The sequence below is a fragment of the Tachysurus vachellii genome, chromosome 15, assembly GCF_030014155.1.
Source record: "Tachysurus vachellii isolate PV-2020 chromosome 15, HZAU_Pvac_v1, whole genome shotgun sequence".
Taxonomy (NCBI): domain Eukaryota; kingdom Metazoa; phylum Chordata; class Actinopteri; order Siluriformes; family Bagridae; genus Tachysurus; species Tachysurus vachellii.
The window spans coordinates 5,049,917-5,063,456 of NC_083474.1; the positions used below are offsets into that span (position 1 = coordinate 5,049,917).

Sequence of the window (13,540 nt, forward strand, 5' to 3'; positions counted from 1 at the left end):
GCTTAAAGAATAGTTTATTATTTTAATGAGAACGAGTAATTAAATCCTGCTGAAGCCACATTTATAAAAACCTATTCTTTAACAGTGTTTCATTTGCTTACACTAGACTGCTTTGTATTTTGTGGGGCATATTTAAAGCTCATAAACCGATAGAGGGAGCTCTTTCCTAAACAAATAAAAACCCTCCTCCATCATGTGTGATATGCTTTACAACATAAAGCTACTTGTAAAATTGAAGTGTAACATCTTTAAGCAAAGAGAATAATATATATATATATTGTTTTCGAACATATTTTAAACACTCCTACCTTTTATTAGTACTATTACTATTAATACTTTTATTATAGCCTATAAAATAAATAAAGTTGAGCTTTTTTTTTTTTTTTTTTTTTTTTTATGAATCTAGGGTACTCTATCAGATTATTTAGGATAGACAGATAGCGAGATTACCACGTGGGCAGGTTACGGAGAGAGAGAGATTACAGAATAAATAAATAAATAAACAAATAAGGGTAGTGACGCATTAGGCCACGCCCATGAGACGAAGGTAGGCGTGGCTTGTCCGACCTAAACAGATGGGAGCAGGAGCTTTTGTCCACAGAAGGCTGTCAGTGTTCATGAAGATAGACAGTGGACGCGTTTCACCAAAGACCAAACAACAATAGCAGGAGGAAGCTGACACGTTTCCCAGCCGGACCGCTCGCCTGTTTGTTGTCTGAGAGCCGAAAGACCGTCTTGACAAGAGGACAATAGTGTGGGGCTTTAGGCTGGAGGCTGCAGGGAGGCTGCAGCCTGGAGGTTTAACCGTCAGCGCTCCTTGTTAATAAAAGCAGGTTCTCTAACAGTTCATCAGGGAGAAGATCCGCTTTGTGCCGTCTATCCGCTTCACCTGGTCTGCAGTCACAATGCCCGGCTACGACTATAAGTTCCTGGAGAAGCCCAAGAGGCGCTTTCAGTGTCCGCTGTGCAGTAAAGCCATGAGGGAACCGGTGCAGGTGTCGACCTGCGGCCACAGATTCTGCGACACCTGCCTGCAGGAGTTCCTCAGGTACGAGGCCTTCACACAGACACCTCACAACACTGTACATAGGAGCTGAAGGTGGAAGAAAGAAAGGTCATGTAGAGGGGTTGGAGATGACTGACAAGCCTTAGACATGTGGCTCTAAACGTTTATACACATACACAGACTTGTAGCATGTGTTATTGTGCTGAAAGCTGTTACACACTGAGATACACTGAGATACACTGCTTCACATCACCCAGGGCTTTAGAAGAGCAGGAGGGTTTCAGGGATGTGCAATAAGACACAAAAGGTTTTGTGCATGCAGTTCATGTGCAGTACTGTCAGGGTAGATGTTGGCATGTTGGCATCATCCGTACAGTATCGTGTGTGTTTTCGTGGTTATTTATCTCAGTCTTGGACGCAAACTGTTGTTTCAGTTATTACAGAAAATGCTTTCACTATTGGTCAGATTAGTCATCGCTGAACAAAAGATCATACTAGATTTACATGAATGGACATGGCCCTTTTGTTGTCTTGCATGGATTTCTGGGTGGTGTGTGTGTGTGTGTGTGTGTGTGTGTGTGTAATCAGGCAGTGGATAGCCCAAGCCCTGGCCCTGTCCGTCATTGTACCCCGAGGCAGTTCATTGGGAGGATGGGGCGGATAGGAGTTAATAGAGTCGAGCAGCCTCAGACGTGGGATTAGTGGGGGATTCTTTATAGGATTTAGGGATCCTGTGTGCTGAAAGACCGCTGGACCTTTCCCTCACACCTTATTCATGCTTCAGTGCTTATTTCTATACGGACAAATGCACTACTGTACATCACTCCCATTTCCACAGAACCTTGTAACAGTGACCTCATGCATGTTTACCTTCAGCACTTGTTCTAAAGATCATGTTTATGTTTAACAGAGAAGTGTCCTATTTGTAACTTAAAAATAGAAGCTTTTTAATCTTGCTTTCCACCACATATTTAAATGTCCACGGTCTGTTTTCCTGCCTGCTGTAGAGGGAAAGTACGGTTGCTGGGAATGTTCCACTACAGACATATTAGGTGTCCTGTGACAGGTGTGACGTCGATCTCCAGTTTAGGCTGAATGCTCATACACCTCTGTGCTAACAGCTTATAGAATTTATGCTCTCATGAAAGCCATAGTATCATAAAACACGAGAGTTTTTTGGGAATGTTGAATGTCTCTGCTTTACCTTCTCTCTCTCTCTCTCTCTCTCTCTCTCTCTCTCTCTCACTCACACACACACACACACGCATACAGATAGATAGATAGATAGAAAGATAGATAGATAGATAGATAGAACTTTATTGTCATTGCATAGTACAGGTACACAGCAACAAAATGCAGTTTGGCATCTACCAGAAGTGCAAAGAGTAGCAATTGTGCAAATAGACAAGTGCAGATAAATATGTAGCATATGTACAGCATATAATGTGTATATATATATATATATATAGGTATATATGTAAAAATATGCACAGTGAATAAATATAAAGGCTATAGCAGTGCAGAGATGTTGGATGGACATTGTCTAAAAAGCACAAGTAAATGGTTATAAAGCATTGAAAAAATGTGCAAGCTGAATAAACAAGTATATATGAATGTGAAATATTAGGCAGAATGTACAGTAAGGTGTATATATAGATACACATAAATAAAATAGTGCAGATGTGTATATAAGGCACATGTGTAAAGAATGAGGAGTATAAAACTTATATACAGTAAATAATATTGATTTGTAAAGAGAAGAAATAGAAAAAAAGCTGAGCAGTGTTCGAATCCAACCCCAGCAGCAGAAGGAGATTGTCCTTGTGAGGAAAATGATGAATCATGTTTCTTTTGAAACAAGGCTGACACAGTTTGAGTTACTGATATAAAACACATACTACTATGTTAGTAAATATTCTGGACTTCACATGAAAGCTTTCAAATCATTCTTTGCTTTGTGCTTTTTGTTGTTGTATTTTCTACCTACATTATTTAGGGCTGACTGAGTCAAGATTTTGATCTATTGTTTCAAGTATTGTTTGTGAGTAAACACAGCACACAGACACCATATAGACTCCCTGTCTGATATCTAGTCTGGACATGTCAATCTGTCTTTACATTAGAAGAGGAAATCTTTTGCACTTTGCTCCAGGAATCGTTCGTGCTCAGCTGAAATGGAAAGAAGTACCACCTCGTGTGTGATTCACCCAGGTGTAAAGTTTTACAATAGGAGATTGTGGAGCTACGTATCGTATCATGCTCCAAACTCTGGTTTTTGTCAGATGTGAAACGCTGATGCAGGTTTCTGCTAGTGTTTGTCACGTGAAACTGTCCTAAATGGTCCGTGTTTCCGTTGAAGAAGGAATGTGTAAATAAAAGCAGCGTATCAGGAAGCCGTGTGACTCCTGGGAGAGGCAGGAGAGGCCCATGGTCCTGCGTTATCGCCCCTGCAATCAGCCATGAGTCAGTCACATGCCCATGCCACCATCGCTGATTGGGTAAACCCTGAAGAAGAGGCATTTAAACCACAGCTTTTTCACAGTGGATTTCCTTATGATGAGGGTTAATATGTCAGAACATGGCAGTGTCTTATGTCCTTCAGTCTTTTACGTTTCTGTCCTCTGTGATTTTGTGTCCGCTGTTTGCTGAATGTTTTGGGGGTGGAGGTTCAGTGTAACAGTCGGTTTGGTCCTTTTGTTGGTTCGTTTTTTTTTGCAATTTTTTTATGTTGTATTTGTAAAATATGAGGTATGATATGTTGAATGAGATTTTAGAAGAGAGATGACATCTTTGTGATTTTAAAGTAAAATAATAATCTTTATCGATAGTGTATTTATTGCTCTTAAAAGAAAAATGAAAATGTTGTTAATTATGCCGATGCTTTTATTAGCAACAGTTGTCATCCCTAAAGATGCAGCACACCCATTCTAAAAGAAGAAGAATTTTACATGAAACATCCCTGAAGGTCTCGAGACACTTTTGTAGTTCAATTGAATTCAAATTGTTTTTAGAACAGCCGTTTGTTCTCACACCTCATGGGTCGGGGGTTCGAGTCCGTCCTCCATACTATGTGTGGAGTTCCCATGTTCCCAAGGGGTTTCCTCTGGGTTCTCTGGTTTTCTCCCTCAGTCCAAAAATGTGTTGTAGGCTTATTAGCAACTTGTGCACCAGGATAAGCCCCAGGGTCGTGTTAACCTGTAGAGGGTAATAAGAGGTTCAAATTTCTAATCAGCAAGCCAGAGGAAATAGGAGCACGGAAATGATCCCTGAGATGATATTAGGGAAGAAATGCAAATACAAAATGTTAGTGGCACTGGGATTATAGTGGGATTATAAATGTTAAAAATCCGAAAAAAAAACAAACTACTCAAGCACAATAAACAGTTTGGTGAATTGCATATTCCACTTTAAGTGCAGATGTTTAAATACAAGCAGCATGTATTGGAGAACTGACAAGTACAAGCAAAAGTTTATCCCTCCATAAAAAGAGCTTCTCACGAATCTCTAGATTGTATATGGGCCTGTGTTTACTGTGAGTGGAAACACTTTTTTCTACTCGTTTTTTGTGAATTAAAAAGAAAAATATGTTGCATGGATAGATATAAATGCTGCAGATGTTTTCCTCGTGCAAATTACATCTGGTTTCTTTATTAAGGCTGTTAGCAAGAGCTCGTAGAACAAGCGCAATCAGGAACATGAAGGAGCTTCCTAAAGTTCTAAGGGACAACGCTGTTAAACACAGCGGTACAGAGCCATAGTCAAGATCTCAGTCCCTGTCGGTACAACTGGGTCAGTAATACACAGGTGGAAGGTTCATTCGCTGTTCCTGCTGCCTGGAATAACTTGAATGAGCTGAAACTTAAGAAGCTGATTTCAATTTCAACAGATGATTTTAAATGATATGGAAGCAGAATTATATAGCTGTGGATACGTTACCTGGTTCAGTTATGGACTTAATGATATTCTTCACGTTATACATGTTCATTGTTGGTGTGTGCGTGTGTGTGTGTGTGTTTGTGTGTGTGTGTGTGCATGTGTGTGAATGCATTGAATTTTTTTTCCTGATAAAATAAAGGTTAAATTTATAAAAAATCTTCAGTCTGCTCCTCCTTTCCTTCTCTCTGCGGCTTGTAGTGAGTGCATCCTATAGCAAGTGTAGAGGAAGGAAGGATGAGTTTAAGCATGGTAAAAAAAAAAGGCCCAATTGATGACCAGCAAACTGGAAAAGAAAGGTTTACTTCTCTACTGCTGGAGCCATCTGAAAGAACGACATCACTCCCCATTTAACTCCACATGAATTGACCTCTGTCTATTTAGACCTTTTCCACTGAGAGCAGTAAAATGGTCTCTTGCCAGTCAATAGCTAGTGGCTCTGTTGAGGAATGAATGGGTTGGGGAAGTTCCCTTTTTGCCCTGGATGAGCCAAACGTGTAGGACTTGCCAGCTGGGATGTCACCAGTGTGACTGAGGCTGCTGAAAGGGTGACTGCATCCGGTCTCACTTCCACTTCCACTGCCACTGTCAGGCCACCTGGCTCTGTGCTTCGCCCCGGTCTCTGAATGGCTCTGTTTACATGTTCTGTGAGCGCTCACATGCCCATAATGGGACCGGTCGAGATAAAAGGATCACATTTGCGATGGATTTCCTCATATGAATTACACAATATATTATACATACTTCAGTTCATTTCACTTTTATTTGTATAGCGCTTCACTTTTAACACCGGACACGGCTTTATAGCATTTCTATGTAATTACGAGAGAGAGTTGGATGTTTTATTAATCATGGTGCACTTTTTATACGTTCGCATTTTAATCGTATGAAACATTCCTGGAACAAAATGTTATCACTTAGATTATAAATAGCTGCTCTGTTTGTCTCTCTCTCTCTCTCTCTCTCTCTCTCTCTCTCTCTCTCTCTCTCTCTCTCTCGTAGTTAATGATTTAAAAAGCACATCTTAGAACTACCCGAAACTCCGTCCATCAACATTCAACTACATAACATTACCTTACAGAAAGCTGCACCGTGTCATTTCTATATTTTCCTGCTGTCCCTGTGAGGGTTGTTACTATAGAAACAGTAATCTATTTCAACCAGCGCATTAATACACACCTGTTCTTTGATCTCGGCTGAAACGGCAGAGGTGGATTCAGTCACCGCTCCGAGGATGTGGAACGATCTACTCCTATACATCAGGGACTGTGTTCATTACTCAGTGCAGTGAGTTTCTCCTAGTAACTCTACGGAATTCTAAGTAAATTCTTAGATATGTGGGCGTTTCCTCTTAAAATTAAAGAGAAGATCTTAGTAAAGATAAAAGTTATTCACAAAGCACCTTAAGGTCAAAAAGTTTTAGGAGTGGAGAGGAAGACTTTTAAGAGGCTTAACAGTTTCTTGAGCAGAGGAGAAAATGGCTGAAATGTGAAGAGTAAACAATGTTTAATAATCCATTTACATTTACGGCATTTAACAGACACCCTTATCCAGAGTGACTTTCAATTGTATTTCAGTTTATACATCTGAGCAATTGAGGGTTAAGGGCCTTGGCCTGGACATGGGATTCAAACTCACAACCTTCCGATTGGTAGACTGTTAACCTTAACCACGTTATACATGCATGTGTCTACATATCGTCGCTGTCGGGCGGAAACCTCGTATGTCCAAATTTTGTCAATTTCATATTTTTTCACATATCGATGCTATTGGTCAGTCTCCACGTGGGTCTGTTATTTTTACAAGTTATTAACCAATCTAAAGTCTTGAAAATAGCTTGAGAATCGATAGCTGTAATGCTTCTGTGCAGAAAGAAACCCGTGAGCCACGAAGGTAAGTTTGCGAGCAGATTAGACTAATTTCCACCTATTAGACAGCCTAATCAGCTTATGGTGTTTTGTATTGCATCACTTATAGCTCTTAAACCTTTAAAATAGAGTTTAGGAAGATGTATGTAACTACAGTCATTAGCTTTGGTTAACTAATGAACCCTTGTCTCTTGTCAAAAGGTTCAACGTGACCGCAGACTTTATTGAACACTGCTGGCAGCGGCGACGTCTGTGTCCGTACCGTTCTTATCAATGACAGCATAATCTCGTATCTCCCTGCTCCCAAGTCATAAAGCTTGTATCTCCGATAAAACGTGACTTTGGGAAAATGTGTTAATGTTGGTACACAACAGTATATGATAGCAATATAAGGTATAATAACAACTTTAACGATACAATGTTTAATAACTCAAAAACATACAGCGTTTTTTTAATTTCCTGAAAAATAATGGTTTTGGAGATACGAGGATTCCGCCCGACAGTGACGATATGTTACTTTAAAGCAGTTGAGAGCCGAAACAGTTGGAAAATACTGGTTTACATACAACTTTAACACTTCTGCACAGCAATCTGGTCAACAGTTTGCGCTTTATAAAGAAAGTGTTCTTATTCATTGGTTTTATTGATTTGCAGCTGATCGTCTATCACAGGTAACGAGCAGCACAGTGATCTAAGACTCAGCTTAACACGCAGACTTTAACCTGAGCGTTCTATAAGTTTTTATGTTGATGAAAAATATTGAGCACATGGTTCCTTACAGACTCCAAGTACAAAAATACTTGCAGCAGGTCCAGTTCACAGTGAGTGAACTCGTGTAAAAGATCTCTCTTGTCAAGTAAACTGAAATAAATTCCATGCCGTTTTAAAATCTAGGGATTTCTCATAACAGCATGGATTCCTGAACCTCGTTCAATGCAAAAGTTCAGAGATTCACATCTGCTGCAGTCCCATTCAATCACTGCAACCTCTGCAAAAAACACTCGCCTGGCCTTGTTTTACTGTCCAGAGCAAAAGCATGTGAGTAAATATTACATAGAACATCCTGTTTAGATTTTTTTTTCTTTGTTTAGATTTAAGAGGATGGTGTCAGTGGATAAGTTCTTGTCTCACGTAGTAATACGAGTAGAGGAAGGAAAGTGAAACTCCGGGTCCAGCTGTGAAAGTTGGCCATTTGTTTCACACAGCTGCAAGAGCCATGTGCGGTGTGAGATGGTTATTATGAACATATTTCATTTGGATGTTTGGAAATGCGTCCAGTTTTCTAGGTCTGTAAGCGTTACCAACGTTTTAGAATTTTAAAGCAATTACAAGCAGATTATCGTTAACAGTTAAATCAAGAGCATGTTGAATTGTAGCCATGTGTGAATTTGATAAGCTAGTAAACTTAATGTTGTCCTTTCATTAATGACCACCATGTTACAGGCTCAGTACTACTAGGGTTTTGTGCAGCCAGCTGTTGGTAGAATTGAAGTCTTTATTTGTCACATAGACATTAAAGCACAGTGAAATTCTTTCTTCACATATCCCAACTTTGGAGGTTGGTGTCAGAGCGCAGGGTCAGTCATGATACAGCACCACGGGAGCAGTGAGGGTTAAGGGCCTTGCTCAAGGGCCCAACAGTGGCAGCTTGGCAGAGCTGGCGCTTGAACCCCTGATCCTCTGTATAGCAACAACCACTCGAGCCACCACTGCCAAGAGATAAAGCTCTTTGTGGAGATTTGGAACAAGTCCAAAAGTACAAACCTTCCTTCCACTGAATTATTCGAGCTATGTGCTAAAGTACACTTACTGTACATATGGAGCCTGCTGTGACCAGAATAAGAGTTTAACAGCTGAACTGGGAGTTGTTTCAAGTGTGTGACTGAACTTGTACAGATTTGCATGAAAGTATGACAAGAACATTGACAGACCTGTTGGACAGATTTGGGTGCATTTAGAGCTCAGTTCTCAGCATGTTGTTCCCTTTAAGATTGTTTAGACTTGTACTTCTAACCCTGAATCACTTACTTATCTGTTACGTCAGATTATTAAGCCTTACGGGTACATGCAGTATAGTAGAAGAAGCGCTCAGCTGTAAAAGGAATGGACACTTTCAGACTGTGAGCAGACGTCCGGTCTGATTATTTTTCTTTGGTGGACATCATGAACACAGGTGAAGCAACCTCGCTTCACCTGAGTTCATGATGTCCACCAAAGAAAAATATACTCTGCAAAAGATACTTGGAACTTGAGCAACAACAACATGATCTTTGTTTGTTTAAAAAGCATGTCATTTCCTGTTGTTGTTGCCTGCATAAATACTTGCAGAAGAATCCGTCAACATTTTCCGTACGTCTAAGGATCCACAGTCTCTGGGTTTATTACAGCTCCATATACTTTCACCTGCAAAAGTCAGCATGCGATTTTGTATATGTAAGCGAACGGATCTGCGGCCTAAATAAAATAAATCAGATTTAGTGCCTTATAATTACTCATGTTGGGACACTAACACACTGACTAATAATCAAATGTATTCGTTATTAATAAGTCTGATTTGGAAGTAAAGCTGGGACCAAGTTGCATTTTCCAGCAGACAACTAGGGTTGAGCTGAAGAGTGAACCTTCTGAACACTTCTAGACATTGTGGATAGATTTTAACATATAGACTCGTATTTATTGATTCCGTTTGGTGGAGCAGTTACTGTAAGAAAGTTATTGCAAGTATAGATTTATCTTTTAGATGACATCTAAGTTCAAACTGTTTCACTGTTTTCTTACATTCTATAGTTTTAAACTTGACCCTGTTTAACTCAGTATGTTATGCTGGATGTTGGGAAATGTTGGACTGGAATTGTTTGCCCTACAGTAAGACATTTTTAATCCATCCATCCATCCATCCACCCACCTATTAATCCATTTTCTACACCACTTCCCCTACTGGGTCACAGGGAACCTGGAGTCTATCCCAGGAGACTCGGGGCACAAGGCCAAGTACATCCTGGATGGGACGGCAGACCATCACAGAGCACGATCACACACACACATTCACACACTACGGACAATTTAGCGCTAATCTTTCTACAGTTCATGTCTTTGGTCTGAGGGAGGAAAACGACACCCTACACTGGTTGGAGTTTCATCATCTGGTGTGCACACTGCTGGGCATAGATCTGCATGGTACACTGGGAATTGCTGTGGAAAGGTACCAACTGGAGACTGTCACACCATCTTTGAGCTACTGTCGGTTGGGTCACCTTTATGATCGGGCCTTCATCAACAAATATTTGAAGACTTCGGCAGGAAGGAATTAGTGTCGGGTCTGTGGTGAACTCGGAAATTGCGGTGACAATTCCACTCGACTACAAGCTGTTGTAGAATGGACATTGTGTACATTTACATAATTTACTGTCCAGTGTCACCCAAATGAGGATGAGGTTCACTTCCGAGTCTGGTTCCACTCGTATCTTCTCAGGGAGTTCTTCCTTGCCACCATCACCTTCTTGTTCATTAGGGATAGATGTTAGAGATATATAGAAACTTAGTTTTAAACTTTACCATTTTTATTCTGTTTCTATACTTCTGTAAAGCTGCTTTGAGACAATGTGAATTGTTAAAAGTGCTATACAAATAAAACTGTCCAGGATGAAATATAGCTATGTTACTGTCCAAACGGATAATGAATAGTAATGATGGGAACAGTCCATCGTTAGGATGCCATTTATCCCAGTATCTATATTTATTATTATTATTATTGTTGTTGTTGTTTATTATTATTATTATTATTATTATTATTATTATTATTATTATTATTATTATTATTATATCTTCCAGTCAGACAAGTAAGTAGTTTATTCAGATGACCCCTAATTGTGCGTGGGATCTAGCAGAACTGTTCTCCTGTGTTTTTGTTACACCTGCACAGAGCTCATTTCTCCCACAGTCCATCTGCACAGGTTAGTGCTGTTCCTCGCTGATCTCCACACCCACCTTCCCTGTTCCATACCAGCCGCTAACCTCCAGTGTCGGTTTCGGTTTGCGGTGACCTCGCCGTGTTGTATCTCCAATGCTAACAAATGTCTTGACAGAAATCTCTAGTGTGAGTCTGCATGCACTGAGCAGTGTGAAAAGGCTTGTTGTGTAGTTGATATACGAGCGTGACCGGACTCGGGAAGAGCACGAGCAGCTGGACGAGCACTGAGCAGGAACGTGCGGATCTCTGGTTCAGGGGCACCTGTTCTGTGAAAGGTCCTCTTTAAGGCTGCAACAGGTGCTGCACTCGTTCACCGTTACTGCCAGCACGTCCGGTTAAGGTCAGCGCCTTCGCTTCTGTTCCTCAGAGAAAAGAGCATCTGTGGTGGCTTCCTTCCTTTCCAAGCACAACGGATCTATTCTGTTATACCAAGGTGGGTCTGTTAGCAGCCTACACAAGCATGTCACCGTGTATGTGCCATTCGTCTGGCTCACTGCCAGCTTTCAGATTTATCAAAACGACAGTCTGAGCACATGTCGTCGAGTGACACAGCCAGACCATTGATTACTTCAGTGAGAAAAAATTGAGGAAAAAAACCCTTAGTAAACTGTTCCAGCTGATTCATTAGCTGATGAATTTCCTGCTTTTCTAATTGAACACTTTGCAGCCAGAGAAAAACTTTAGAGTGGCATTTCATTACTCAGGTTTCTAAAGCAAATTTGTGCATTATTTACAGCCGTGGTTCTTACAGCACTGTTCGTGGTCCTGATAAACTCTAAGCAGTTGCACTTTTTCACATTGCTGCTTGTTTCTAAGTACCTTTAAAGAAAGGACCAAGGCACTTGGTGGTTTCAACCCATCTCTCGGTGGCAGATGTTTTACCCGATATACCCCTCTGTGCAGATGTTACCTGTTTGGATCTGTTTGATGGGGAGGTGTTTGAGATTGTCTCAGCTATATGTCTGTATACGCAAACAAACTTGTACACCTGATCCCAAGGACCTCACTTTCTCTGGTTGCCATGGCCACCACAGCGGTGCTTGCAGTAAGTCAGAGCCCGGGCTGAGTGTGCTGACTGATAAATGATCAACAAGCATTTTTTTTTCCCTCTCTGATTCTATGGCCTTGGCAGGAGAAGCTAGACTTGCATTTAGATCATTACGTTAAGCACACGTCCACTTTCTGATTTGAAGAGTTTGATAAATTGCTGAAACAGAGTAGGAAGCAGCTGCAAAGGAGGAAAGTTTTGGGGCGGGAGTTTCAGCATGGTGGAAATGACTCATCACACATTATGTGCGTGGCAGTGTTGCCGTGCCATAGCACAACCCGTGACTCAGCCCACCAGTTACTCAGCTGAAGATAACGAGCAAAATTATTAACTTCCTCTGAAACACAACTGTACTTTTGAACAACTTTTAACTAACTGACTCACTGGAAAATCGATCAGTTCAAAAACCTCTGCGTCTGTCACCTGAAGCATCTTTAAATGCGGACGAGGAAACGGAAGACAGGAATTTGGCGTTAACGTACGACCTTATTAACGTCAAGAAGGCGTGGACGATTCTTCTTGCTTTCCTCCACAGTTGCTTAGATGTGATGAAGTAAAACCTCCACCAAGTCTGACCTTCACAGACTGAGCCCCAAAACCTTTACTTCTCATTTGCTGCTAATTTGCTGTTCATGATATCAACCTAAATTCTAAATATCCTCTTCACTGGTTACTGCTGATCGAAGTAAATGTCTGGATTTTTTAAATCATCATCAGAAACGCTGAGGATAATCAGGATAATCTGCATGCTGACCCAAATGTCATAAACATTTAGGTTGAAACTTCAACAAATCTACGAACATATGACTAAGAACGTTTTTAAACTAATAAATTTCTGCACTAGAAGAAGAATAAAACACTTGATGTTTGTACCTGATTTTAAAAAAGGTCTACATTATTTATTTTTCTTTTCATTTCATGCATCTAGCGTGACATCTCTGTCTTCACGGTGGTTTAGACACTAAAGCCCTGAACGAACAGGTATTTATTCTGAAAGCATGTGGGTTAGAACCTGGGAGCTGTCTATTATTCCAGTTAAAACATGCTGGGTCATGCTGGAAAAAAGGAAAACCATTTATTCACTGGATTGTGTGAAAGAGAGAGCACAACAAAACCTAGTCAGCTCCATAAATATTAAAAATTGACAAATTCCTCTCCACTTGCTTCTTTTTTTCCTACCCATCCTGAGACATCTAGAGATTGTACCAGCACCAGTTGTGTTCCGTGTCATGAAGACTTCGGACCTTCAGTGAGATGAGGAAAACCCTGTGAGGATCCTGAGGCATCTAGAGATTGTACCAGCACCAGTTGTGTTCCGTGTCATGAAGACTTCGGACCTTCAGTGAGATGAGGAAAACCCTGTGAGGATCCTGAGGCATCTAGAGATTGTACCAGCACCAGTTGTGTTCCGTGTCATGAAGACTTCGGACCTTCAGTGAGATGAGGAAAACCCTGTGAGGATCCTGAGGCATCTAGAGATTGTACCAGCACCAGTTGTGTTCTGCTTCATGAAGATCGCAGTCATTCAAAGAGAAGATACCAACTCCATGTGGTCTTTAAGGACAACAACCTCCTAATCAATACACAATTATCAGACTGTATCTGACTGTAGAAAGAACATTATGCATAATAACACACTCTGGTGTTTATAACAGTTTATAATCACACCCTCCAGTGTCACCCAATTGAGGATGAGGTTCACTTTTGAGTCTGGT

General features: G+C 40.7%; 1 protein-coding gene across 1 annotated transcript in view; it reads left to right on the plus strand.

The window, feature by feature from the left end:
• Positions 1-564: 564 nt before the first annotated feature.
• The window catches only part of traf4a (tnf receptor-associated factor 4a), a 35,499-nt gene continuing 22,523 nt past the window's right edge, over positions 565-13,540 (plus strand). Inside the window, exon 1 of the mRNA XM_060887646.1 lies at positions 565-1,048. Coding sequence (XP_060743629.1) covers positions 906-1,048 — 143 coding nt within the window. The 5' untranslated portion in view covers positions 565-905. The remainder of the gene's footprint in view (positions 1,049-13,540) is intronic.